Raw genomic sequence first — 26195 nt, forward strand, 5'->3', positions numbered from 1 at the left:
TGCAGGTATCCGTGGGGTGTGGCAGCATCCAAGGCTGGGATTCATTCCCTGAGGAATCTGGAATGGCACTGCGGAGGGACGCCAGGGAGTAGGTGAGGGATGGAGGATGTCGCATCCCCACACGGGTGTGGGGTTTGGTGGATTGTGCTGCACCAGACCTGGGTTTAGCCAGATTCCCCAGAGGAATGTGGGCAGGGAATCGGAGCTACCAAAGGGAACACTGGGAAGTAGCTAAAGGATGGGAGAGTCCATGTCCCCGTGCAGCTACTGAGGGGTTTTGGATCCAAGCCTGGATTTATCCAGGAGCAGGATTCCCATGAGGGAATCTCACCAAGGAGCCAGAGCTGAGGGAAGCAGGAGGCACTGGGAAACAGGTGACATAAGTTAGGGGACATGCCTGGAGCCTGGATTTATCCAGGATGGGATTCTGCACTAATCAGGGGTGTGTGCTGATGCTTCCTGGTGTTCCCACCTCTCCTGGCTTCTCTTCCAGAGACTTCCTCAGAGGATGAGACCACGGCTCGGCGCTGCCCAGCAGGACCAGTGTCCCCAGTTTGTGTGACTCTGTGCCACCTCCTGACACCGTGGGACTCCGGAAGATTCTCCCCGGCCAGATTTGGGCCCTGCCAGTGGGGCCAGTTCTGAGTTTTGTGTTAGGTTTGAGGTTGGAGTTCTGAGTTTTGGTTAATCTCAGGCTGGGAAGGGGCCAGTCCCCCATGTGCTGGAGCCATCAGCAGATGTTCTGGGTCAGATGGTTGAGTTTTGGTTAATCCCAGGCTGGGAAGGGGCCAGTCCCCCATGTGCTGGAGCCATCAGCAGATGTTCTGGGTCAGATGGTTGAGTTTTGGTTAATCCCCAGGCCAGGAAGGGGTCAGTGCTCCGGGTGCTGGAGCTGTTACTGGAAGTTTTGGGTTGGATTGTGAGTTTTGGTTCATCCCAGGCCAGAAAGGGACTGGGAGGGAGCCGCTGCTCCAAGTGTTGGAGCCTTTATCCCAGGAACCATTAATTCCTGTTTTGGATGAGTTTGGCGTGATTTATTCACCCACCACGGCTGGAAGAGCCCAGCAGTCAGCGCTGGAACCATTCTCCAGATGAAGGCTGGTTTATTCCCGTTGTTTCCATCAATAAAAATGGTTATTCCTGATGTCCCTACCCCTCCTTCCAGCGGCTTCCACTGAGCGCTGGCCTCCGGCCACGCCGTGCCTTTGGCCTCCGGAGCAGCTCCAGTCCCCTGTGGGCACCCATGGCCAGGCGGCTGTGGGGGGACACGGGCGTCACCCAAAGGGCGCTGGACCCCCGATTCCAGGGAAAAAAACCACGGATTTAACACTTACTTGAGGTCTGAGAGCTCCCGGATCAGCCCGCGGATGACGTCGCTGGCGTCCGGCGGCTCCGTGGCGCTGCGGGGAGAAGGACAGTCAATTCCTGCTCCCCACCTCAGGGGTTTCGGTCAAAACCAGGGGTTACTCCTGCAGGATCCACTCACCTTTCCCGTGGCTGTGCTGGGCTGTTCCCCGTGGAGCCGGCGTGGATCTGGGCCGTGGTGTCCAGATGCTGCCCAGCGGCGTCTGGAAATGGCTGCAGGGAAAGAAAGGAGCTGGGTCTGTCCCCTGGGGAGGGTCCCAGCTGAGCTGGGGAGGGGTCTCTGGGTTCCCATAAGCATGGGGAGGAGCCCCTCGACCCCAATTGTACCTTCTCTGTTGGGAGCTCTGGGCTGCTCCTTTCCCCGTGGTCCTGGGGCTCGGTGCTGGTGGCTGCTGGATCCAATCCTGGGATCCCATCCTGGGAATTCCTGCTCTCTGCATCCCCTCTGCCGCTCTGGGCGTCGCTGGGACGATCTGGGGACGCCGTGTCCACGCTCGGAGCAACCCCAGTGCCACATCCTTCCTCCAGGGCACCTTCTTCCTCCTCTCCTGCTGCATCTGGCACCTCCAAACTCTCCACAGGGGCTGTCACCGTGTGCTCAGGGCTGGAGCTGTGTGCTCCAGAATTCCCTTGTTTCGGTGATTCCGGCTGGTTCTCTTCTGCCCCATCCAAAACTCCCTGTTTCAGTGGGTCTGGCTGCTCTTCTCTTGCCTCGTCTGCCTCTGAAGTTCCTGTTTGTGCCGCCTCTGGATGCTCCTCTCCTGTCCCATCCAAAATTCTGTCTGCTGGCGTTTCCAGCTGCTCCTCTGCTGTCTCATCCACCTCCGAAATTCCTGGTTTTGGTGAATCCAGCTGATCTTCTCCTGTTCCATCCGAAATTCTCGGTTTCAGTGACTCCAGCTGCTCTTCTCCTGCCCCATCTGCCTCTGGAATTCTCAGCTGGGGTGACTCCAGCTGCTTCTCTGCTGCTCCATTCCCCTCCGAGATTCCCAGCTGAGATGATTCCAGATGATTCTGTCCCATTCCATCCAAAATTACATCTTTCACTGACTCTGGGGGCTCCTCTCCTGCCCCATCCACCTCCAAAATTGCTGGTTTTGGTGATTCTGGACAATTCTCTCCTGCCCCATCCAAAATTCCTGGTTTTGGTGACTCCAGCTCATCCTCTCCTGTCCCATCCGCTTCCAAAATTCCCAGCTGGGGCAATTCCAAACGATTATTCTCTTCCATCTGGTCGGAAACGCCCTGTTTTGGTGATTCCAGCGCTGTGATTTCCTTGTCTCTCTCCTCCTGAAAGGAAAAAAAAAAAAAAAAAAAACCAACCCACATTAAAACCGCCACTTTGGGGTAGTTTTCCCCTCTGCTTGGTGTGAAAACACCGTGCTGGAGGTTCTCCATACCCGTGGGATCCAGCTCCGTGCTCTCCCACAGGAATTCCTTTGGGATCACCACTCTGGGAAGGAATGACCACGGCAGCGGCTCCTGGAGCCTCCTGAAGGACCCGCTTGGCTTTGGGAGCGTGGAATTTCCCGTCGCCTGTTGTGGGGACGGGCAAAGGGACTCTCAGTTTGGTGGGGAAGGGTCATTTTGGCCTCAATCTGGGACAATTTGGGCTGTTGTTTCCCTGTTACCTGGCACTGGGCGGGTCCTGCGCTTCCCCATCTCGGCGCTACCTGGGAGGGACAATTTGAGTAGCCTCAAATTACCGCAGCTCTCCATTATTACACCCACTCACACCTCCTTATTTTCCCTCAGGCCCCAAGCGGCCATTTCCCTCCACCCCGCCCCTGTCAGCCCAATCAATACCCCTAAATCCCACAAAGGCACAACCACAACAGAAAGACCCAAACCCTCCGGGCCTGAGGTGAAAACCGTGGAATTTCCGCCGATTTCCACCCCATTTTCCACCTCGGGGAATTATCTCCACCGTCCCCCCTCACGTTTTCCCGCCTTTTCCCTGCCCGCGGGGCACGCCGGGAGTTGTAGTTCTCCCGCGCCGCAAAGCGAGACGCGACCGCAGAGGCTTTGCGACAGCGGCTTTTGCGACGGCGCTGCTGTAAAGCGCGGGCTGTTGACAGCGGCCGGCGGAGCAGGAAGTGAGTGAGGATAAACCGGGATAACCGGGATCGCGAGGAGCGGCCGGGATCGCCGGGATCACCGGGCTCGAGGCGCTGAGGGCCGGCGGAGAGTTGGGGGACTGACGGTGCCTTGGGGGGTGCTCTGGGAGTGGGGGGAAAAGGGGCCATTGGGCCTTGTGGGGTGTGGCGGCGGGGCCTTGTGAGGAGCGGGGGGACCCCGAGATTTTTTGGGGGGGGCTCTGAGGCGGGTTGGGGCATTAAGAGGGCTCGGAATGGCTGACGAGAGGCCGGGGGCTCAGCTCAGCGCCGGGGTTCCCCCTATTCCCCCTCCAGGCTGGGAACACGGAGCCATGAGCCGAGCCAGGAGGGTCGCGGGCCGGGGCGCTGCCATGGCCAGGCAGGTGAGTGTAACCGGGGACCCCCTGCTCCGGATCCCCCACCCCGGGGGGCTCCTGGAAACCCCCTCCCTCCGCTCCACCGCTTTCGGGGACCCCCTGCTCTGGATCCCGAGGGGGGATCCCCTGCTCTGGATCCCGAGGGGGGATCCCCTGCTCTGGATCCTGAGGGAGGGGATCTCCTGCTCTGGATCCCGGGATCCCCTGCTCCGGATCCCGAGGGAGCGGGAATCCCCTGCTCTGGATCCTGAGGGGCGGATCCCCTGATCCAGATCCCCCACCCCGGGGGGGCTCCTGGAAACCCCCTCCCTCCTCTCCACCGCTTTCGGGGATCCCCTGCTCCGGATCCCGGAATCCCCTGCTCCAGATCCTGAGGGAGGATCCCCTGCTCTGGATCCCGAGGGGGATCCCCTGCTCCAGATCCTGAGGGAGGATCCCCTGCTCTGGATCCCGAGGGGGGGATTCCCTGCTCCGGATCCCGAGGGGGGAATCCCCTGCTCTGGATCCTGGGATCCCCTGCTCTGGATCCCGAGGGGGAATCCCCTGCTCTGGATCCCGAGGGGGAATCCCCTGCTCTGGATCCTGGGATCCCCTGCTCTGGATCCTGGGATCCCCTGCTCTGGATCCCGAGGGGGGATCCCCTGCTCTGGATCCTGGGATCCCCTGCTCTGGATCCCGGGATCCCCTGCTCCGGATCCCGAGGGGGGATCTCCTGCTCTGGATCCCAAGGGGGGGATTCCCTGCTCTGGATCCCGGGATCCCCTGCTCTGGATCCTGGGATCCCCTGCTCTGGATCCCGAGGGGGGATCCCCTGCTCTGGATCCCGGGATCCCCTGCTCTGGATCCCGGGATCCCCTGCTCCGGATCCCGAGGGGGAGGATCCTTTGCTCTGGATCCTGAGATCCCCTGCTCTGGATCCCGAGGGGGGATCTCCTGCTCTGGATCCTGATGGGGGGGATCTCCTGCTCCGGATCCCGAGGGGTGGAATCTCCTGCTCCGGATCCCGAGGGGGGATCCCCTGCTCCGGATCCCGAGGGGGGGATCCCCTGCTCTGGATCCTGGGATCCCCTGCTCCGGATCCTGAGGGGGGGAATCCCCTGCTCCGGATCCCGAGGGGGGATCCCCTGCTCTGGATCCCGAGGGGGGGATCCCCTGCTCCGGATCCCGGGACCCCCTCGCCCAGCGCTGTCTCCCCCCTTTCAGCTGGGGCTGCTGGCGGCTCCGGGTGCAGAGCACAGCCCCGGGGACACCGGGGGGGACGGGGACACGGCGCTGGAGGCCGAGCTGCTGCAGCTGCTGGGCGGCCGGGAGCCTCCGGAGCGGGGAGAACCGGCCGCGGCCCCGCAGCGAGGTAAAATCCTCTCCCCTTTGCCCGGAGCCCCCTCGAAAAGGGGCTCAGCTTCCCCCACAAAGAGATTGGTGACCCTCCCGTCCCCTCAGCTGTGGCAGCAGTCGAGGCCCTGGCCCAGCTCTGCCTCCAGGACCCCGAGGAGGAGGAGGAGGAGGAGGAAGATCTGGAGAATGAAGAGGAGCTGCTGGTGAGGGAGGAAGCGGGGGGGAGATGCTCAGCTTGGAAAAGGCTCTCGCTGCCCCAAGCCAGGGCTGATTGCCGGGATTCCCTGAGCAGGCGGAGCTGCAGGAGGTGCTGGAGGAGGGCTCTGAGAGTGCTGCTGCCACCCAGACCCCGCAGGTACCTCCCGGGGCCACCTGGGGCCACCTGGGGCAACCTGGGGCCATCTGGGGCAACCTGGGGCAACCTGGGCCATCCCGGGGCCACCCCGGGGCAACCTGGGGCAACCTGGGGCCACCTGGGGCCGTCCCGGGGCCATCCTGGGGCCATCCTGGGCCACCTGGGGCCATCTGGGGCCATCCTGGGCCATCTGGGGCCATCCTGGGGCCACCTGGGGCTACCTGGGGCCACCTGGGGCCACCTGGGGCCATCTGGGGCCATCCTGGGGCAACCTGGGGCCACCTGGGGCCATCCGGCGCCTCACGCATTTCCAAGCGACTTTGGGTGAATTTTTGGGCAGTTTTGGGGCAATTTGGAGAGATTCAAACCAGAGTTTTATTTTAACTCCTGACACATTCCCAAGCGACTTTGGGGTGAATTTTTGGGCAGTTTTGGGGCAATTTGGGGAGCTGCAAACCAGATTTTTTTTTTGGGGGAAACTCCTCACACATTTCCAAGCGATTTTGGTGGGGCCGTCCCGGGGCCAGGGAGGGGGCTCCCGGTGTTCCCGGTGTTCCCGGTGTTCCCGGTGTTCCCGCAGGGGCCCGGGGCACTGCTGGAGGAGCTGGAGGAACGTGCAGAGCTCTACAGGGCGGCTCTGGAGAACGCAGCCCGGGAGAACGGGAACGGCGCCCGGCTGCGGCGCCTCCAGCGCGGCCTCAGGGTGAGTCCAGGCCCAAACTGGGCCAAACTGGGCCAAACTGGGGCAAACTGGCCTCTCCCCATCCATCTGCCCTCTAAACCTTCGGAATAACCTCGGGTTCATGCCGTCGAGCAGCTTGTCACGGTTCTGTTTGACCCAGTTTTGCCTGACTCTGAGCAAGTTTAATCTGCTTTTTTTTCCGATTCTGAGCCCGGTTTTATCTCGCTTCCCCCAGTTCTGCAATGAAACTCCATTTCATTCCATTTCATTCCATTCCCTCCTTCAGTTCCGTTCCGTCCGTTCTCCTTCATTCAGTTCTGAGCCCTGCCTCATCCCGTTTCCTGCTGGCAGACCCCTGTTCCACCCCCTTCTCCCCACCTCTGCTCCCGTTTCACCCCATTCCTGCGGATTTTTCACCGTTTTCCCCCGTTCCCCTTCTCCCTCAGACCCTGGAGCAGATGCTGGAGTCGGTCCAGAAGGGGAAACAGATCGACGAGGCCGAGATTCCTCCTCCCGTGGCTCTGGGGAAGGGCGGGGGAGCCCCTGGGCCGCCGCCCCCCGTGAGCCCTGAGGCTGCAGTGCAGCCCCCTGCCCGTCCCCAGCGCTGCGCAGACCCCAGCCCAGACCCCTGCCCAGACCCCAGCGCAGACCCCAGCCCAGACCCCTGCCCAGACCCCTGCCCAGACCCCAGCCCGGACCCCAGCCCAGACCCCTGCCCAGACCCCAGCGCAGACCCCAGCCCAGACCCCAGCGCAGACCCCAGCCCAGACCCCTGCCCGGACCCCAGCGCAGACCCCAGCCCAGACCCCTGCCCGGACCCCAGCCCAGACCCCTGCCCAGACCCCAGCCCAGACCCCAGCCCAGACCCCAGCCCAGACCCCTGCCCAGACCCCTGCCCGGACCCCAGCCCAGACCCCAGCCCAGACCCCAGCCCAGACCCCAGCCCAGACCCCAGCCCCGTTCCCGGCGCGCTCCGGGCGCGGCTCCAGGAGCTGCAGAAGGAAGCTCTGGTGGCCAAACGCCGCGGGGACACGGCCACGGCCCTGGGGCGCTTCCGAGCGGCCAAGGTACGTCCCGGATTCCTGGAATTCTCCCCCAAAAATCCCTCTGGGCCGGGCCACAATTCCTCCCTCCTGTGCTGTGGTTTTCCAGAGGCTGGAGGCTCAGCTGCAGGCGCTGGAGCAGGGCAGTAATCCAGCAGCCCCTGGTGAGACCCCCATGGAAAGGGGCTGAGCTCCTGGTTGGGGGGGTCCTGTAGGTCCTGGTGGGGTCTGGGGGGTCCCGGTGGGATCTGGAGGGTCCTGGTGGGGTCCTGCAGGTCCTGGTGGGCTCTGGGGGGTTCCTGCAGGTCTTGGTGGGATCTGGGGGGTCCTGGTGGGATCTGAGGGGTCCTGGTGGGATCTGGGGGGTCCTGGTGGGGTCTGGGGGGTCCTGCAGGTCCTGGTGGGATCTGGGGGGGTCCTGGTGGGGTCTGCAGGCCCCGGTGGGATCTGGGGGGTCCTGCAGGTCCCGGTGGGGTCTGGGGGGTCCTGGTGGGATCTGGGGGGTCCTGTAGGTCCTAGTGGGGTCTGGGGGGTCCTGGTGGGATCTGGGGGGTCCTGGTGGGATCTGGGGGGTCCTGTAGGTCCTAGTGGGGTCTGGGGGGTCCTGGTGGGATCTGGGGGGTCCTGGTGGGATCTGGGGGGTCCTGTAGGTCCTAGTGGGGTCCTGCAGGTCCCGGTGGGCTCTGGGGGGTCCCGGTGGGCTCTGGGGGGGTTCCTGCAGGTCCCGGTGGGATCTGAGGGTTCCTGCAGGTCCTGGTGGGATCTGGGGGGTCCCGGTGGGATCTGGGGGATCCCGGTGGGCTCTGGGGGGTCCCGCAGGCCCCGGTGGGATCTGGCCGTTCCCTCCCCTCAGAGCCTCGGCCGGAGGAGCCAAAGGCTCCGCTCCCGAAGGATTCTCCGCAGAGGGATGCGGCGGCCCCCAGCGCGGCCCCTCCCGCCGCAGGTCAGCCCCGGGTGCTGTGGGGGGCACGGAGCAGGGAGGGAAAGGGGGAATTCCCGGGACTTTGCCGTTTTCCTGCCCCAGAGGCGCCGCGGGACGTGCGGGAGGCGCTGGAGCAGCGCATGGAGCGGTACCGGGCGGCCGCGGCGCAGGCCAGGGACGGCGGGGACGGCAGGAAGGCACGGATGCACGAGAGGATCGTCAAGGTGGGAGAGGAGCTGCGTCCAGGGCTGTGATCCCAGTGCCAGACCAGTGATCCCACTGCCAGACCAGTGATCCCAGTCCTAGACCAGTGATCCCAGTGCCAGAGAGTGATCCCAGTGCCAGAGAGTGATCCCAATCCCAGAGAGTGATCCCAGTGCCAGTGATCCCAGTGCCAGGGCTGTGATCCCAGTGCCAGAGCTGTGATCCCAGTGCCACACCAGTGATCCCAGTGCCAGTGATCCCAGTGCCAGAGAGTGATCCCAGTGCCAGTGATCCCAGTGCCAAACCAGTGATCCCAGTGCCAGACCAGTGATCCCAGTGCCAGAGAGTGATCCCAGTGCCAGAGCAATGATCCCAGTCCTAGACCAGTGATCCCAGTCCCAGAGCTGTGATCCCAGTCCTAGACCAGTGATCCCAGTGCCAGACCAGTGATCCCAGTGCCAGAGAGTGATCCCAGTGCCTGAGAGTGATCCCAGTGCCAGAGCAGTGATCCCAGTGCCAGACCAGTGATCCCAGTCCCAGAGCTGTGATCCCAGTGCCAGTGCCAGTGATCCCAGTGCCAGAGAGTGATCCCAGTGCCAGACCAGTGATCCCAGTGCCAGAGAGTGATCCCAGTGCCAGTGATCCCAGTGCCAGACCAGTGATCCCAGTGCCAGTGATCCCAGTGCCAGAGCTGTGATCCCAGTGCCAGAGCTGTGATCCCAGTGCCAGAGAGTGATCCCAGTGCCAGTGCCAGTGATCCCAGTGAAAGACCAGTGATCCCAGTGCCAGAGAGTGATCCCAGTGCCTGACCAGTGATCCCACTGCCAAACCAGTGATCCCAGTCCTAGACCAGTGATCCCAGTGCCAGAGAGTGATCCCAGTGCCAGTGATCCCAGTGCCAGACCAGTGATCCCAGTCCCAGACCAGTGATCCCAGTGCCAGTGATCCCAGTGCCAGACCAGTGATCCCAGACCAGTGATCCCACTGCCAGACCAGTGATCCCAGTCCCAGACCAGTGATCCCAGTGTCAGAGCTGTGATCCCAGTGCCAGTGATCCCAGTGCCAGTGATCCCAGTCCCAGACCAGTGATCCCAGTCCTAGACCAGTGATCCCAGTGCCAGACCAGTGATCCCAGTCCTAGACCAGTGATCCCAGTGCCAGAGAGTGATCCCAATCCCAGAGAGTGATCCCAGTGCCAGTGATCCCAGTGCCAGAGAGTGATCCCAGTGCCAGAGCTGTGATCCCAGTGCCAGAGCTGTGATCCCAGTGCCAGAGAGTGATCCCAGTGCCAGAGAGTGATCCCAGTGCCAGAGTTGTGATCCCAGTGCCAGACCAGTGATCCCAGTGCCAGTGATCCCAGTGCCAGTGATCCCAGAGCTGTGATCCCAGTCCCAGACCAGTGATCCCAGTGCCAGAGCTGTGATCCCAGTGCCAGTGATCCCAGTGCCAGTGATCCCAGAGCTGTGATCCCAGTGCCAGACCAGTGATCCCAGTGCCAGTGATCCCAGTGCCAGTGATCCCAGAGCTGTGATCCCAGTGCCAGACCAGTGATCCCAGTGCCAGAGCTGTGATCCCAGTGCCAGAGCTGTGGTCCCAGTGCCAGTGATCCCAGTGAAAGACCAGTGATCCCAGTGCCAGACCAGTGATCCCAGTGTCAGAGCCCTGATCCCAGTCCTAGACCAGTGATCCCAGTGCCAGAGAGTGATCCCAGTGCCAGAGCTGTGATCCCAGTGCCAGACCAGTGATCCCAGTCCCAGACCAGTGATCCCAGTGCCAGACCAGTGATCCCAGTGCCCTGATCCCAGTCCCAGACCAGTGATCCCAGTGCCAAACCAGTGATCCCAGTGCCAAACCAGTGAACCAAGTGCCAGAGCTGTGATCCCAGTGCCAGAGCTGTGATCCCAGTGCCAGTGATCCCAGTGCCAGTGATCCCAGTGCCAGTGATCCCAGTGCCAGACCAGTGATCCCAGTGCCAGAGCTGTGATCCCAGTCCTAGACCAGTGATCCCAGTGCCAGTGATCCCAGTGCCTGAGAGTGATCCCAGTGCCAGACAGTGATCCCAGTGCCAGACCAGTGATCCCAGTCCCAGAACAACAATCCCAGTCCAGGCACAGCCATCCCAGTCCCAGAAGAACAATCCCAGTCCCAGACCAGTGATCCCAGTCCAGGCACAGCCATCCCAGTCCCGCCCTGGGAGGAGCCCAGTCCTGCTGCGGGTGCTCCCAGTTCCACAGCAGCCATCCCAGTGCCACCATGGTGCTCCTGTCCCAGTCCCGCTCTGTGGGTGCTCCCAGTCTGCCCCAGTGCTCCCAGTCCCGCTCTGTGGGTGCTCCCAGTCTGCCCCAGTGCTCCCAGTCCTGCTCTGTGGGTGACCCCAGTCCGGCCCCAGTGCTCCCAGTCCCACTCTGTGGGTGATCCCAGTCTGGCCCCAGTGCTCCCAGTCCTGCTCTGTGGGTGCTCCCAGTCTGCCCCAGTGCTCCCAGTCCCGCTCTGTGGGTGATCCCAGTCTGCCCCAGTGCTCCCAGTCGCGCTCTGTGGGTGCTCCCAGTCTGCCCCAGTGCTCCCAGTCCCGCTCTGTGGGTGCTCCCAGTCTGCCCCAGTGCTCCCAGTCTGCCCCAGTGCTCCCAGTCCCGCTCTGTGGGTGCTCCCAGTCTGCCCCAGTGCTCCCAGTCCCGCTCTGTGGGTGCTCCCAGTCTGCCCCAGTGCTCCCAGTCCTGCTCTGTGGGTGACCCCAGTCCGGCCCCAGTGCTCCCAGTCCCACTCTGTGGGTGATCCCAGTCTGGCCCCAGTGCTCCCAGTCCTGCTCTGTGGGTGCTCCCAGTCTGCCCCAGTGCTCCCAGTCCCGCTCTGTGGGTGATCCCAGTCTGCCCCAGTGCTCCCAGTCGCGCTCTGTGGGTGATCCCAGTCTGCCCCAGTGCTCCCTGTCCCGCTCTGTGGGTGCTCCCAGTCTGCCCCAGTGCTCCCAGTCCCGCTCTGTGGGTGCTCCCAGTCTGCCCCAGTGCTCCCAGTCCCGCTCTGTGGGTGCTCCCAGTCTGCCCCAGTGCTCCCAGTCCCGCTCTGTGGGTGCTCCCAGTCTGCCCCAGTGCTCCCAGTCTGCCCCAGTGCTCCCAGTCCCGCTCTGTGGGTGCTCCCAGTCTGCCCCAGTGCTCCCAGTCTGCCCCAGTGCTCCCAGTCTGCCCCAGTGCTCCCAGTCCCGCTCTGTGGGTGCTCCCAGTCTGCCCCAGTGCTCCCAGTCCCGCTCTGTGGGTGCTCCCAGTCTGCCCCAGTGCTCCCAGTCCCGCTCTGTGGGTGCTCCCAGTCTGCCCCAGTGCTCCCAGTCCCGCTCTGAGGATGCTCCCAGTCTGCCCCAGTGCTCCCAGTCCCGCTCTGTGGGTGCTCCCAGTCTGCCCCAGTGCTCCCAGTCCCGCTCTGTGGGTGCTCCCAGTCTGCCCCAGTGCTCCCAGTCCCGCTCTGTGGGTGCTCCCAGTCTGCCCCAGTGCTCCCAGTCCCGCTCTGTGGGTGCTCCCAGTCTGCCCCAGTGCTCCCAGTCCCGCTCTGTGGGTGATCCCAGTCTGCCCCAGTGCTCCCAGTCCCGCTCTCTGGGTGCTCCCAGTCTGCCCCAGTGCTCCCAGTCCCGCTCTGTGGGTGACCCCAGTCTGCCCCAGTGCTCCCAGTCCCGCTCTGTGGGTGCTCCCAGTCTGCCCCAGTGCTCCCAGTCCCGCTCTGTGGGTGCTCCAAGTCTGCCCCAGTGCTCCCAGTCCCGCTCTGAGGATGCTCCCAGTCTGCCCCAGTGCTCCCAGTCTGCCCCAGTGCTCCCAGTCCCCGCTCTGTGGGTGCTCCCAGTCTGCCCCAGTGCTCCCAGTCCCGCTCTGTGGGTGCTCCCAGTCTGCCCCAGTGCTCCCAGTCCCGCTCTGTGGGTGCTCCCAGTCTGCCCCAGTGCTCCCAGTCTGCCCCAGTGCTCCCAGTCCCGCTCTGTGGGTGCTCCCAGTCTGCCCCAGTGCTCCCAGTCCCGCTCTGGGTGCCCCCTGACCCCCCTGTGCCCCCCAGCAATACCAGGCTGCCCTCTGCGCTCACAAGGCCGGAAAAGCCGTGGATCTCTCGGAGCTGCCGGTTCCCCCGGGTACGTTCCCGCTTCCTCCCCGCTGTGGGGGCCGCGGTGGGGCTGGGGGTCCCTGTTTCCATGGGGATCCCCCCCTTTTCCAGGCTTTCCCCCCATCCAGGGCACGGAGAGCCCCTCGGAGCCAAGCCTTTCTGGGATGCTGGAGGCTGCCTTGAAGCTGACGGGGCCAGAGCAGGAGGAAGAGGAGGAGGAGGAGGAGAAGGGGAACACCAAGGTGGGATTTGGGACCCTAAGGAATCCAGGACAGGACTCCCCCCGGAGTGGGACATTCCCAGTGATCCTTTCCATCCTCCCACAGCTCCGGCTCCAGCCCAGCTCTCCTCCCGCTCCCAAACAACCAGCGCCGCCCCGGAATTCCCACCCCGACCCCAAACCCGCTGGGAAAGGTACAGGAGGGGCTGGGGGGCGCCGAGGGCGGGCTGGGGGCACCCTGACCCCCCCTGTGGCCCCTCTCCCAGCCCAGCAGCAGCTGGAATTCCTGGAGCTGAGGAGGAGGCAGCTGGCTCAGGCGGCTCTCCGCGCCAAACGCCGCAATGACCTGGAGGGAGCCAAGCTGCTGCTGCGCCGGGCCAAAGGCATCGAGGGGCTTATCGGCGCCGCCCGAGGGGGGCTCCCCGTGGATATCGCCCAGGTGAGGCCCCCCTCTGCGCCTCCATCCCGGATCCCAGCCCCTCGGGGATCTCTTTTTTCACTCCTCGGATCCCAAATCCCTGCCGCAGGTCCCCGAGGTGCCCCTGGACGGGGCAGAGTTCGAGCTGGGGCCAGGCAGAGGGGTCCCCATGCCCCCCGAGGCTGCCAAGGTCTTCCTGCAGCTGGCGGGGGCCCTGAGGAAGCAGCACCAGGTGAGGGGACACCCCAAAAAACGGGGGGAATACCAAAAATAACCGGGGCAAACCCCCCCAAAAAAAGGGTCTCAAAAACTGGGGAGTATCCCCAGGAACTGAGGGACTGGAGGAGCACCGCAAAGAGAGGAGCTCCAGGTTATTAGATGTGGAAAACTTCCTTCTTTCTCTTCCCTCTTTCCTTCTTGTCCCTCTTCCCTGTCTTTTCCTCTTTTTCTTCCTTTTTCTCCTTATTCATTTTCCCTTTTCTCCTTTTCATTTATCTTTTTTCCTTCTTTCCCTCTTCTTGTCCCTCTTCCCTCTTCTCCTCTTCTTGTCCCTCTTCCCTGTCTCTTTTTCCTCTTTTTCTTCCTTTTTCTCCTTATTCATTTTCCCTTTTCTCCTTTTCATTTATCTTTTTTCCTTCTTTCCCTCTTCTTGTCCCTCTTCCCTCTTTTCCTCTTCTTGTCCCTCTTCCCTGTCTCCTTTTGCCTCTTTTTCTTCCTTTTTCTCCTTATTCATTTTCCCTTTTCTCCTTTTCGTTTCTCTTTTTTCCTTCTTTCCTTCTCTTTTTCCTCTTCCTTCTCCTTTACCTGCCCTCTCCCTTGCTCTTCCTCCTCTCCCTCCTCTTCCTCCCGTTCCTGATGTTCCCCAGATGTGTCTCACCTACTCCCGACAATTCGCTCAGCTGGGGAACATCTCGGAGACCACCAGGTGAGCTCTGGGCTGGGGGCAGATGGGATCTTCCTCCTCCTCTGAGGAAGAGGAGGCTGATCCCTGGCTGGGGGGGACCCCGGGGTGGTGGTGGTGCTGGGGTGGGGTGTCACCTGTCCAGGTGTGTCCCCCCAGGTGTGAGGCGCTGGCCGAGGAATGCCGGCGGCACATGGAGACCCTGAGGAGGGAACACAACCGGGGAGGACCCCCCCCAAAACCCCGCTACGAGCAGAGGACCTTCAGTGTCATCAAGTGAGGGGTCACCTGGGCACACCTGGGCACACCTGGGCACACCTGGGCACACCTGGAGGGGCGGGGTTTAGTCTAGGGGGGCTCTGACAGGTTTCCTCCCCTCCAGGATGTTCCCGGAGCTGAGCAGCAGCGACCTGGAGCTGGGGATAGAGAGAGGGATTGGCCTCCCAGTGCCTGCAGGTGAGAGAAACTGGGCAAACTGGGAGCGGGGAGCCGGGGACAGGGACAGCTGCACACCTGGTGCCACGTGTCCCCTCCCCAGGTGTGGCAGCCGGTGACCTGGACACTTTTGTGCGCTTCGAGTTCCCCCACCCCAGTGCGGTGAGTGGAGACCCCCCTGGGGACCCTCCCCTCTGTGTGTCCCCTCCGTGTCCCCTCTGTGTCCCCTCAGTGTCCCCTCTGTGTCCCCTCAGTGTCCCCTCCGTGTCCCCTCAGTGTCCTCTCAGTGTCCCCTCAGTGTCCCCTCTGTGTGTCCCCTCAGTGTCCCCTCAGTGTCCCCTCTGTGTGTCCCCTCAGTGTCCCCTCAGTGTCCCCTCAGTGTCCCCTCTGTGTGTCCCCTCAGTGTCCCCTCTGTGTCCCCTCCGTGTCCCCTCAGTGTCCCCTCTGTGTCCCCCCAGTGTCCCCTCAGTGTCCCCTCAGTGTCCCCCTCAATGTCCCCTCAGTGTCCCCTGAGTGTCACCCAGTGTCCCCTCAGTGTCCCCTCAGTGTCCCCTCTGTGTGTCCCCTCTGTGTGTCCCCTCAGTGTCCCCTCTGTGTGTCCCCTCCGTGTCCCCTCAGTGTCCCCTCAGTGTCCCCTCAGTGTCCCCTCTGTGTCCCCTCTGTGTCCCCCCTCAGTGTCCCCTCTGTGTGTCCCCTCTGTGTCCCCTCCGTGTCCCCTCAGTGTCCCCTCAGTGTCCCCTCTGTGTGTCCCCTCAGTGTCCCCTCAGTGTCCCCTCAGTGTCCCCTCAGTGTGTCCCCTCCGTGTCCCCTCAGTGTCCCCTCAGTGTCCCCTCAGTGTCCCCTCTGTGTCCCCTCAGTGTCCCCTCAGTGTCCCCTCTGTGTGTCCCCTCAGTGTCCCCTCCGTGTCCCCTCAGTGTCCCCTCAGTGTCCCCTCAGTGTCCCCTCTGTGTGTCCCCTCAGTGTCCCCTCAGTTTCCCCTCAGTGTCCCCTCAGTGTCCCCTCCGTGTCCCCTCAGTGTCCCCTCAGTGTCCCCTCAGTGTCCCCCCAGTGTCCCCTCTGTGTGTCCCCTCTGTGTGTCCCCTCAGTGTCCCCTCAGTGTCCCCTCAGTGTCCCCTCTGTGTGTCCCCTCCGTGTCCCCTCAGTGTCCCCTCAGTGTCCCCTCAGTGTCCCCTCAGTGTCCCCAGTGTCCCCTCAGTGTCCCCTCTGTGTCCCCTCTGTGTGTCCCCTCCGTGTCCCCTCCGTGTCCCCTCAGTGTCCCCTCAGTGTCCCCTCAGTGTCCCCTCTGTGTGTCCCTTCTGTGTGCCCCCTCAGTGTCCCCCTCAGCGTCCCCCTCAGTGTCCCCTCAGTGTCCCCCCTCAGTGTCCCCTCAGTGTCCCCTCTGTGTCCTCTCAGTGTCCCCTCAGTGTCCCCTCAGTGTCCCCTCCGTGTCCCCTCAGTGTCCTCTCAGTGTCCCCTCAGTGTGTCCCCTCAGTGTCCCCTCAGTGTCCCCTCAGTGTCCCCTCAGTGTCCCCTCTGTGTGTCCCCTCACTGTCCCCTCAGTGTCCCCTCAGTGTCCCCTCAGTGTCCCCTCAGTGTCCTCTCAGTGTCCCCTCATTGTGTCCCCTCAGTGTCCCCTCAGTGTCCCCTCAGTGTCCCCTCCGTGTCCCCTCAGTGTCCCCTCTGTGTGTCCCCTCAGTGTCCCCTCTGTGTGTCCCCTCTGTGTGTCCCCTCAGTGTCCCCTCAGTGTGTCCCCTCTGTGTCCCCTCAGTGTCCCCTCAGTGTCCCCTCAGTGTCCCCTCTGTGTGTCCCCTCTGTGTCCCCTCAGTGTCCCCTCAGTGTCCCCTCTGTGTCCCCTCAGTGTCCCCTCAGTGTCCCCTCAGTGTCCCCTCTGTGTGTCCCCTCAGTGTCCCCTCAGTGTCCCCTCAGTGTCCCCTCTGTGTGTCCCCTCTGTGTGTCCCCTCAGTGTGTCCCCTCCGTGTCCCCTCAGTGTCCCCTCAGTGTCCCCTCTGTGTGTCCCCTCAGTGTCCCCTCAGTGTCCCCTCAGTGTCCCCTCCGTGTCCCCTCAGTGTCCCCTCTGTGTGTCCCCTCTGTGTCCCCTCAGTGTCCCCTCAGTGTCCCCTCAGTGTCCCCTCTGTGTCCCCTCAGTGTCCCCTCAGTGTCCCCTGGGACCCCCAATTTATCCCTGACTCCCCCACAGGAGGAGGCGCAGCGGGACAAGACCAATGTCGTCAAAAACACGGATTGTCCCGGTACATCCTGGGAATTGGGGGGGTCTTTGGGGGCTGTCCCCGGGGCTGGGCTGTCCCCAAGGGGGTCCTCACCGACTCTCCCCCTCCCCAGAATTCCGGGCACGGTTCCGGCTGCGGCTGCTCCGGGGGCACCGGGGGCTGCGCAGGCTCCTGAGCTCCCGTGGGATCAAGTTCGAGGTGACCCAGAAAGGGTATGGAGGGGGAATTCGGGGACGGGGAGGAGGGAATAATACAGGGAACCTTATGGAAAACCCCGTAGGGAATACGGGGAATGTTGGAAGTGACACGGGGAAGTGACGCGGAAAACGAGGGAGGTGCAGAGAGTGGGAAAAGTGGCGTAGGAAAATGTAGGAAAACGGGGAAAACGGCACAGGGATTGTGAAAAACGCAGTGGGAAGTACAGAAAAAAAAATGGGAAACAAAGCAGGAAACACATGAAGTAGCACAGGAGGGAGAAAACGCAGAGAAGAGCACGCAAAACACGGAACACAGCCTGGAAAATCCAGCGTGTGTCTGGGTAAAGAGGAGCCGGAGGGAGGGAAAGGTAACTCTGGAGTGCGGCGATTCCCCGTTTTTCCGGGATGTTCCTGGGATTCCGTTGGGATCGCGGCTGGATCCCGGCGATCCCGAGCCCTGGGCCTGATCCTCAGGGGGCTGTTCCGGCCGGAGCGGGCTCTGGGCTCGGCTCAGCTGCGCCTCGAGGCGCTGGAAGGGAGCTGCGAGCTGCGGGAGCAGCTGGAGGTGAGGAATCGGGGAACCCTTTCCCTTTTTCCCTGGTGTTCCCCGAGGCTTCCGGGTGGTCCCAGATGTGCCTCCTCCATCCCGGAGAGTCCTGGTGGTCCTCACGCCTCCCTCCCAGCGCTTTCCCAGCGTTCCCCAGGACATCCCCAAACCCGGCGTCATCCCCACATCATCCCCGCATCTTTCCCGAATCATCCCCGCATCTTTCCTGCATCTTTCCCGCATCATCCCCGCATCATCCCCGCATCATTCCCGCATCATTCCCGCATCATTCCTGCATCATTCCCGCATCTTTCCCGAATCATTCCCGCATCTTTCCTGAATCATTCCCGCATCTTTCCTGCATCTTTCCCGCATCATTCCTGCATCTTTCCCGCATCTTTCCTGCATCTTTCCCGCATCATTCCCGAATCATTCCCGCATCATCCCCGCATCTTTCCCGCATCATTCCCGCATCATTCCCACATCATTCCCGCATCATTCCCGCATCATTCCCGCATCTTTCCCAAATCTTTCCCGAATAATTCCCGCATCTTTCCCGCATCTTTCCCGCATCATCCCCGCATCATTCCCAAATCATTCCCGCATCATTCCTGCATCATTCCCGCATCTTTCCCGAATCATTCCCGCATCATTCCCGCATCATCCCCGGATCATCCCCGCATCTTTCCTGCATCCTTCCCGCATCATTCCCGCCTCATTCCCGCAGCTGCTGGACGGGCGGCGCCGCACGGGCGGGCGGCTGGAGGTGTGGGTGCGGATCCGGGAGCCGCTGGGAGCTCAGCGGCAGCTGGAGCCGCGCTCCGAGCGCTGGTTGGTGCTGGAAGCGGCCGCTGAATCCACGGTGAGTGCCGGGAAAAGCCGCCGGGAATACCGCGGGATCGGGCCGGGAGACGGGAAAAGGATCGGGTAACACGGAGCTTTCCTCCTGCTCAGGTCGCCGTTCCCAAACCGAGCGTGGCGGCTCCCAGGGGTGGGAACAACAGGTGAGGAGAGGTGGGGAACACCGGGAATTGCAGGGGGAGGAGAGCTGTGGTGGGAATAGGGCTGGGAATTGGGGGGGTGGGATGCTCTGGGATCCCCTAGGACACCCCTGGGATCCCCTAGAACCCCCCTGGGATCCCCTAGGACACCCCTGGGATCCCCTAAGACCCCCCTGGGATCCCCTAGAACCCCCCTGGGATCCCCTAGGACACCCCTGGGATCCCCTAGGACCCCCCTGGGATCCCCCAGAAACCCCCTGGGATCCCCTAGGACACCCCTGGGATCCCCTAGGATACCCCTGGGATCCCCCAGGACACCCCTGGGATCCCCCGGGACACCCCTGGGACGCCCCTGGGATCCCCTAGGACACCCCTGGGATCCCCTAGGACCCCCCTGGGATCCCCCGAGACCCCCCTGGGATGCCCTAGAACCCCCCTGGGATCCCCTGGGACACCCCTGGGATCCCCCAAGACCCCCCTGGGATCCCCCGAGACCCCCCTGGGATCCCCCAGAACCCCCTGGATCCCCCAGGACACCCCTGGGATCCCCCGAGACCCCCTGGGATCCCCTAAGACCCCCCTGGGATCCCCCAGAAACCCCCTGGGATCCCCTAGAACCCCCCTGGGATCCCCCAGGACACCCCTGGGATCCCCCAGAACCCCACTGGGATCCCCTAGAACCCCCCTGGGATCCCCCAGGACCCCCCTGGGCTCCCCATTCCCCTCCTCCAACATCCCACGGCCGCTCTGGCTTTTTCAGAGGGGGTCTTTTTGTCACGTCCCCCCCCCACCCCGTGATCCCTCTTTCCCAGATCTGTCCCGACATTCCCGAGCCTCAACCTGCTGCTGTTCGACCGGGAGCGGCTGGAGCGGAAGGTCAGGGGGCTCCCGCGCTCTTTGGGGGTGCAGAGGAACCCGGGGGACCCCCGGAGCTGCCGCTGAGCCCCCGGTTTGTGGCCCCCTCCCCAGATGGTGCCGTTCGGCCGCGCCGGGCGCCCGGTGCCCCCGGAGCTGCGGCAGCAGCACCAGGATCTGCTCCGGCGCATCCAGGGGCTGCGGGCACGGCTGCAGGGGGGAGACCCTCATTTCCGCACGGGTGAGCCCCCCGAAGTCCTCTTTTAGCTCGGGGTTTTGGTGTCCCCGTGTGTGCGTTATCCCGGTTTTTTTCCCTGTTTCCAGAGTACGCGGAGCACCTGGAGCGCCACCTGAGGCTTTACACGGAAGCGGCGCGGCGCCTCGGCACCCAGGGGGAGCGGGTGAGACCCCAACCCTGAGCCCGGGGGACACCCCCAGACCCCCCTCGACCCCCAAATCCTGCTGTTCTGCCCCAGGAATCCGGGATGAACCCCAGACTTTGGGAGCTCCCAATTCCTAGTGCCCCCTAAATTCCTGCTGCACTCCCCAAACCGTGATGTCCCCCAAATTCCTGGCGCCCCCCCTGGAAATCCTGGCCTCCCCCAAACCTTGGAGACTCCCCAACTCTGGTGACACCCTCGATTCTCGCTGCCCCTCCAAGTTCCTGGTGCCCCCCATCCTCGTGACCCCCAAATCCCTGATGTGACCCCCAAACTCCTGGTGTCCCCCCAACCCTGACGCCCCCCTAATCCCTGCTGTCCCCCCACCCCGATGCCTCCCCTGGGGGTGCTGTTTTGGGCCCCCCCTGATCCCCCTCCTCACAGGAGGCTGCCAAGGAGGCTCTGTACAAGCGGAACCTGGTGGAGAGCGAGGTGAGGACCCCAAAGAGGGTGAAATTTTTGGGTCCCCCCCAATCCCCCTGACCCCTCCATCACTGCCCTCTTCTCTTCCAGCTCCAAAAGCTCCGTGGATGAATCCCCCCTCCCGGGGCTGACACCAGGGGGGTTCTGGGGGGGCTCAGAGAACCCCTCGCCCTGTTTTGGGGGGGCTCTGGGGACACCCCCCCCCCCCCCAAGGCCCACTGTGACAATCACAGGGATCAGAGCTGCTACATCCCCCCTCCTGCCCCAAAATGACAGAGTGACACTGACCCCCCAAATGACAGGGTGACACCCCCCCTCCTGCCCCAAAATGACAGGGTGACACCCCCCAAAATGACAGGGTGACACCCCCCAAAATGACAGGGTGACACTGAGCCCCCCTCCCCAAAATGACAGGGTGACACTGACCCCCCTCAAAATGACAAAGTGACACTGACCCCCCCTCCTGCCCCAAAAATGACAGGGTGACACTGACCCCCCTCAAAATGACAAAGTGACACTGACCCCCCCTCCTGCCCCAAAAATGACAGGGTGACACTGACGCCCCCAGTGACAGGGTGACACTGACGCCCTCCCAAAATGACAGGGTGACACTGAAACCCCCCAATGACAGGGTGACACTGAAACCCCCCAAAAAATGACAGGGTGACACTGATCCCCTCCCCTCTCCCCAAAAACGACAGGGTGACACAGACTCCTCCCCAGCCGGGTCCGCGTGTCCCCAGAAGCACTTTTTCCGCCACCCCCCGTGTCCCCCCCACCAAAGCGGATCCCTCCCAAGTGCCTGTAGGGGAGGGGCTGTTCCGGGCGCTCTCACAAAATTACAAAAGTTTTTAAGAAGAAAACCGCGGATTTTGGTGATTCCCGGTGCGCCCTATCGCGCCGCCTCCCCGAGGTGTCAATCACGGCGGCGGCCCCGCCCACTCCCCGGGACCCGCCCCGTTGCTGCATCGTCTCCATGGCAACCCCGCCAGAACGGACGGGCGTGGGCAGCAGCCAATCACGTTGCGGCTGTCGGGTTCCCATTGGTCTTAGCGCCGCGTGGGGGCGGGGCGCGCTAATGTTTGACGGATGAGCCGGCCAATGAGATGCGCGGGCGGTGCGTCAGCGGCCACTGGGAGCGCGGTGTGGGCGGGGCGGCGGCGGCGTGCGGCGCGCCGGAAGCGGCCGGTCCGGGAAAATGGCGCCGAGCTCGAAAGCGGAGCGGGGCGGCCCCGGGGGGAAACGGGGGGCGGCGGGAGGCGCCGGGCCCGGAGCCGCCGCCCGAGGCCGCCGGGAGCACCTCGTGAAGCAGCTCGACCGCGTCCGGGTGAGCGGAGGGGCTGAGGGGACGGCGGGCGCCTGAGGGAGGGGGTTCTGAGGGGGCCCCGAGGCGGGACGTGAGGGGGGTCTCTGTGAGGGGCGCTGAGGGGAGGGATGGGGGCGCTGAGGGGACGCTGCTCCGGGATATGGCGGGGGGCCCTGCGGGAGGAAAGGGGCGACCCTGAGGTGGCCCTGAGGGAGATGCCGACGTGGTGGAGGGTCCCTGAGGGTGCCCCGAGCTGGGGGCGTCCTGTGTGGGGCTGAGGGGTTGGGGGTTCGGGGGGAGCCCCGGGCTGGGGGTTGTTCCCTGAGGGGTTGGGGGTCACGGCCTGAGGGGCTGCGGTGGGACCCCCTCGTACGCCCACAGCTCAGGGGGCAGCTCCGCACTGCTGTGTGGCGCTTTGGGGTCTTCGGGGGGTCTCTGACCCTTCAGTGCCCCCCAACTCAGCTTTACCCTGCCTTTTGGGGGGTGTTGGGAGATTTTGGAGGGTGTTGGGGGTTCGGGGGGTCCCTGTTCCCCCCCCCAGCTTGGCGGGCAGCTCCTCCCAGCTCTGAGGGTCTGTGGGGAGGGTTAGAGGGGTCCCTGACCCTGCCGTGCCCCCCCAGCTCAACTCTTCCCCCGCCTGTGGGCAGTGTTGGGGGGTCCCTGACCCCCCCCGTGCCCCCCAGCTCAGTGGGCAGCTCTCCCCACGGCTGTTCCGGAAGCTTCCGCCGCGGGTCTGCGTCGCCCTCAAGAGCATCGTGGACGAGGAGTTTCTTTGGGCGGGGTGAGAGGGGACCCCCGGCTCTGGGGGGACACGGGGGGACCCCAACTCTGCTGGGGGACCCCCGTCGCGTGCGTTGTCCCCGTTCCCGTGCCTGTTGTCCCCTCGTTTCTCTGTGTCGCCTTCACGTCCCCGTGTCCCCTCCCAGCCACATCTTCCTGGGCTTCTCCAAGTGTGGCCGCTACGTCCTGTCCTACACCAGCAGCTCCGGGGACGACGACTTCTCCTTCTACCTGTACCACCTGTACTGGTGGGAGTTCAACGTGCACAGCAAGCTGCGCCTGGTAGGGAGGGGACAGCGTGGGGACAGCGTGGGGACAGCCTGGGGACAGCCTGGGGACACCCAGGGGACAGCCTGGGGACAGCCTGGGGACAGCCCGGGGACACCCAGGGGACAGCCTGGGGACACCCAGGGGACTCCCTGCCCCTCCCAGGTGCGCCAGGTGCGGCTGTTCCAGGACGAGGAGATCTACAGCGACCTTTACCTGACGGTGTGCGAGTGGCCGGGCGACAGCGACAAGGTCATCGTCTTCGGCTTCAAGTGGGTGTCACCCCGGGCGCCCCGCGGGGTCCCTGGCCGAGCCACGGTGACCTCCCCTTCCTCCCCGCTCCCCTCCCCGTGCCCCCAGCACTCGCTCGGCCCCGGGGCTGCAGGTCAACATGATGCTGATGAGCGACGAGAACCACCGCGACATCTACGTCAGCGCCGTGGCCGTGCCCCCGCCGCGGCACTGCCCCGCCTGCCGCCGGGCTGCCGCTCCTGGTGAGACCCCTGTGAGCCCCCTGTGAGCCTCTGAGACCCCTGTGAGACCCCTGAGCCCCCTGTGAGACCCCTGTGAGCCCCTGAGACCCCTGTGAGACCCCTGAGCCCCGCCGCAGCACTGCCCCGCCTGCCGCCGGGCTGCCGCTCCTCCTGGTGAGACCCTGAGACCCCCGTGAGACCCCTGTGAGCCCCCTGTGAGCCTCTGAGACCCCTGTGAGCCCCCTGAGCCCCCCAGGCACTGCCCCGCCTGCCGCCGGGCTGCTGCTCCTCCTGGTGAGCCCCTGAGACCCCTGTGAGACCCCCGTGAGCCCCTGAGACCCCTGACCCCCGGTGAGACCCCTGAGCCCGGTGAGCCCCTGAGCCCCGCCGCGGCACTGCCCCGCCTGCCGCCGGGCTGCTGCTCCTCCTGGTGAGACCCTGAGACCCCTGTGAGACCCCTGTGAGCCTCTGAGACCCCCGTGAGCCCCTGAGCCCCCCAGGCACTGCCCCGCCTGCCGCCGGGCTGCTGCTCCTCCTGGTGAGACCCTGAGACCCCTGTGAGACCCCTGTGAGCCTCTGAGACCCCCGTGAGCCCCTGAGCCCCCCAGGCACTGCCCCGCCTGCCGCCGGGCTGCTGCTCCTCCTGGTGAGACCCTGAGCCCCCTGTGAGACCCCCGTGAGCCCCTGAGACCCCTGTGAGCCCCTGAGACCCCTGTGAGCCCCTGAGCCCGGTGAGACCCCTGAGCCCCGCCGCAGCACTGCCCCGCCTGCCGCCGGGCTGCCGCTCCTCCTGGTGAGCCCCTGAGCCCCCTGTGAGACCCCCGTGAGCCCCTGAGCCCCTGTGAGCCCCTGAGCCCGGTGAGACCCCTGAGCCCCCGCCGCGGCACTGCCCCGCCTGCCGCCGGGCTGCCGCTCCTCCTGGTGAGACCCTGAGCCCCCTGTGAGACCCCCTGAGACCCCTGAGACCCCTGTGAGCCCCCTGTGAGACCCCTGTGAGCCCCTGACCCCCAGTGAGACCCCTGAGCCCCGCCGCGGCACTGCCCCGCCTGCCGCCAGGCTGCTGCTCCTCCTGGTGAGACCCTGAGACCCCCGTGAGCCCCCCTGAGACCCCCGAGAGACCCCTGAGCCCCCCAGGCACTGCCCCGCCTGCCGCCGGGCTGCCGCTCCTCCCGGTGAGACCCCTGAGACCCCTGTGAGACCCCCGTGAGCCTCTGAGACCCCTGTGAGACCCCTGTGAGCCCCTGAGCCCGGTGAGCCCCTGAGCCCCACCGCGGCACTGCCCCGCCTGCCGCCGGGCTGCCGCTCCTCCTGGTGCGCCCCTGAGACCCCTGTGAGACCCCCGTGAGCCTCTGAGACCCCTGTGAGACCCCCGAGCCCCCCAGGCACTGCCCCGCCTGCCGCCGGGCTGCTGCTCCTCCTGGTGAGACCCTGAGCCCCCTGTGAGACCCCCGTGAGCCCCTGAGACCCCTGTGAGCCCCTGAGACCCCTGTGAGCCCCTGAGCCCGGTGAGACCCCTGAGCCCCGCCGCGGCACTGCCCCGCCTGCCGCCGGGCTGCTGCTCCTCCTGGTGAGACCCTGAGACCCTTGTGAGACCCCCTGAGACCCCTGTGAGCCCCTGAGACCCCTGTGAGCCCCCTGAGCCCCCCAGGCACTGCCCCGCCTGCCGCCGGGCTGCTGCTCCTGGTGAGACCCTGAGACCCCTGTGAGACCCCTGAGACCCCTGTGAGCCCCCCGTGAGACCCCCATGAGCCCCTGAGCCCCGGTGAGACCCCTGAGCCTGGTGAGCCCGAGCCCCACCGCGGCACTGCCCCGCCTGCCGCCGGGCTGCCGCTCCTCCTGGTGAGACCCTGAGACCCCCGTGAGCCCCTGAGACCCCTGTGAGACCCCTGTGAGCCCCTGAGCCCCCCAGGCACTGCCCCGCCTGCCGCCGGGCTGCCGCTCCTCCTGGTGAGACCCTGAGACCCCCGTGAGACCCCTGTGAGCCCCCTGTGAGCCTCTGAGACCCCTGTGAGCCCCTGACCCCCAGTGAGACCCCTGAGCCTGGTGAGCCCGAGCCCCGCCGCGGCACTGCCCCGCCTGCCGCCGGGCTGCTGCTCCTCCTGGTGAGCCCCTGAGACCCCCGTGAGACCCCTGTGAGCCCCCTGTGAGCCCCTGAGACCCCTGTGAGCCCCTGAGCCCGGTGAGACCCCTGAGCCCCGCCGCAGCACTGCCCCGCCTGCCGCCGGGCTGCTGCTCCTGGTGAGACCCCTGTGAGCCCTGTGAGACCCCCGTGAGCCCCTGAGACCCCTGTGAGACCCCTGAGCCCCCCAGGCACTGCCCCGCCTGCCGCCGGGCTGCTGCTCCTCCTGGTGAGACCCCCGTGAGCCCCCTGACCCCCTGTGAGACCCCTGAGACCCCTGTGAGCCCCCCCTGAGACCCCTGTGAGCCCCTGAGACCCTTGTGAGCCCCTGAGCCCCGCCGCGGCACTGCCCCGCCTGCCGCCGGGCTGCCGCTCCTCCTGGTGAGACCCTGAGCCCCCCATGAGACCCCCTGACCCCTGGTGAGCTCCCCGTGAGCCCCTGACCCCCGGTGAGACCCCTGACCCCCCCCATGAGCCCCCCGTGAGCCCCTGACCCCCCCATGAGCCCCTGTGAGACCCCCTGACCGCTGGTGAGCCCCCCATGAGCCCCCCTGAGACCCCCCGTGAGCCCCTGAGCCCCCCATGAGACCCCCTGACCCCTGGTGAGCCCCACTGAGCCCCCCTGAGCCCCCCGTGAGCCCCAGGCTGGCGGTTTCCTGCGCTCAAATCGAGTCAGGGATTTTTTTCAGTGGAAGGAAAAATTTGGGTATTCTCCAACGTGGGGGGCATCCTCCCTGAGCCCCCCACCCCACGGTGCCCCCCAGGTGAGGCCCCCCGCGCCTGCCTGCGCCACGGCTTCCTGCTGCACACCAAGTTCCAGGTGGTGTACCCCTTCCCCACCTTCCAGCCGGCCTTCCAGCTGCGCAAGGACCACGTCGTGCTGCTCAACACCAGCTTCTCCCTCGTGGCCTGCGCCATCGCCGTGCACCCCGCGGGTACCCGGGACCCCCGGGACCCCCCGGGACCCCCCAGGACCCCCCGGGACCCCCCGGGATCCCCCAGACCCCGACAGAGCTTTCCCCCGTCCCGGGAAACTCTGCAGCCCCCCTGGTCTGCCCAGAGCTGTCCGAGTTCATGGGGAGCCTCTGGGTGCCTCCCTAAGCCCCCCCGGGACCCCTCTAAATGTCCCCAGACCCCCCCGGGACCCCATAACGCC

The 26195-nt window shown here is 64.9% G+C and overlaps 3 protein-coding genes across 3 annotated transcripts; 2 read left to right on the forward strand and 1 right to left on the reverse strand.

Annotated features, from left to right (window-relative positions):
• Positions 1–927: 927 nt before the first annotated feature.
• Positions 928–2806, reverse strand: LOC136374897 (retinitis pigmentosa 1-like 1 protein; the record flags this gene model as incomplete). The annotated part of the gene is made up of 5 exons (XM_066340279.1): positions 928–1255; positions 1335–1400; positions 1487–1578; positions 1693–2630; positions 2743–2806. Coding segments are annotated over 5 exons (1266 nt in total), but the record flags the coding sequence as incomplete, so codon positions are not given.
• Positions 2807–3793: 987 nt separating this feature from the next.
• On the forward strand, positions 3794–20403 carry CC2D1A (coiled-coil and C2 domain containing 1A). The gene is made up of 29 exons (XM_066340280.1): positions 3794–3844; positions 5042–5189; positions 5279–5376; positions 5466–5528; positions 6109–6231; positions 6657–6804; positions 6895–7277; positions 7363–7417; positions 8107–8196; positions 8278–8399; positions 12406–12478; positions 12562–12692; positions 12777–12864; positions 12937–13109; positions 13198–13320; positions 13955–14013; positions 14149–14265; positions 14372–14445; positions 14528–14586; positions 16601–16652; positions 16744–16843; positions 17303–17393; positions 18103–18237; positions 18330–18379; positions 19189–19252; positions 19346–19472; positions 19556–19632; positions 20056–20103; positions 20185–20403. Exons 1-29 carry the CDS (start codon positions 3794–3796, stop codon positions 20203–20205), a joined length of 2943 nt encoding a protein of 980 aa, XP_066196377.1. The 3' UTR covers positions 20206–20403.
• Positions 20404–20755: 352 nt separating this feature from the next.
• On the forward strand, positions 20756–26089 carry DCAF15 (DDB1 and CUL4 associated factor 15; the record flags this gene model as incomplete). The annotated part of the gene is made up of 6 exons (XM_066340278.1): positions 20756–21421; positions 22084–22181; positions 22327–22462; positions 22613–22719; positions 22808–22931; positions 25779–26089. Coding segments are annotated over exons 1-6 (905 nt in total), but the record flags the coding sequence as incomplete, so codon positions are not given.
• Positions 26090–26195: the final 106 nt, after the last annotated feature.

Source organism: Sylvia atricapilla, unplaced genomic scaffold (genome assembly GCF_009819655.1).
Source record: "Sylvia atricapilla isolate bSylAtr1 unplaced genomic scaffold, bSylAtr1.pri scaffold_185_arrow_ctg1, whole genome shotgun sequence".
In the NCBI taxonomy this organism is placed as follows: domain Eukaryota; kingdom Metazoa; phylum Chordata; class Aves; order Passeriformes; family Sylviidae; genus Sylvia; species Sylvia atricapilla.

What these genes read in the sequence shown, in the direction of transcription:
- CC2D1A (XM_066340280.1), top strand. Translation starts at nt 3,794, where the DNA reads ATGAGCCGAGCCAGGAGGGTCGCGGGCCGGGGCGCTGCCATGGCCAGG. An exon ending in GGAGCTGCCGGTTCCCCCGG is followed by an intron (nt 12,479 to 12,561) that starts GTACGTTCCCGC and finishes CCCCTTTTCCAG; the next exon opens with GCTTTCCCCCCATCCAGGGC. An exon ending in TCCCCGTGGATATCGCCCAG is followed by an intron (nt 13,110 to 13,197) that starts GTGAGGCCCCCC and finishes TCCCTGCCGCAG; the next exon opens with GTCCCCGAGGTGCCCCTGGA.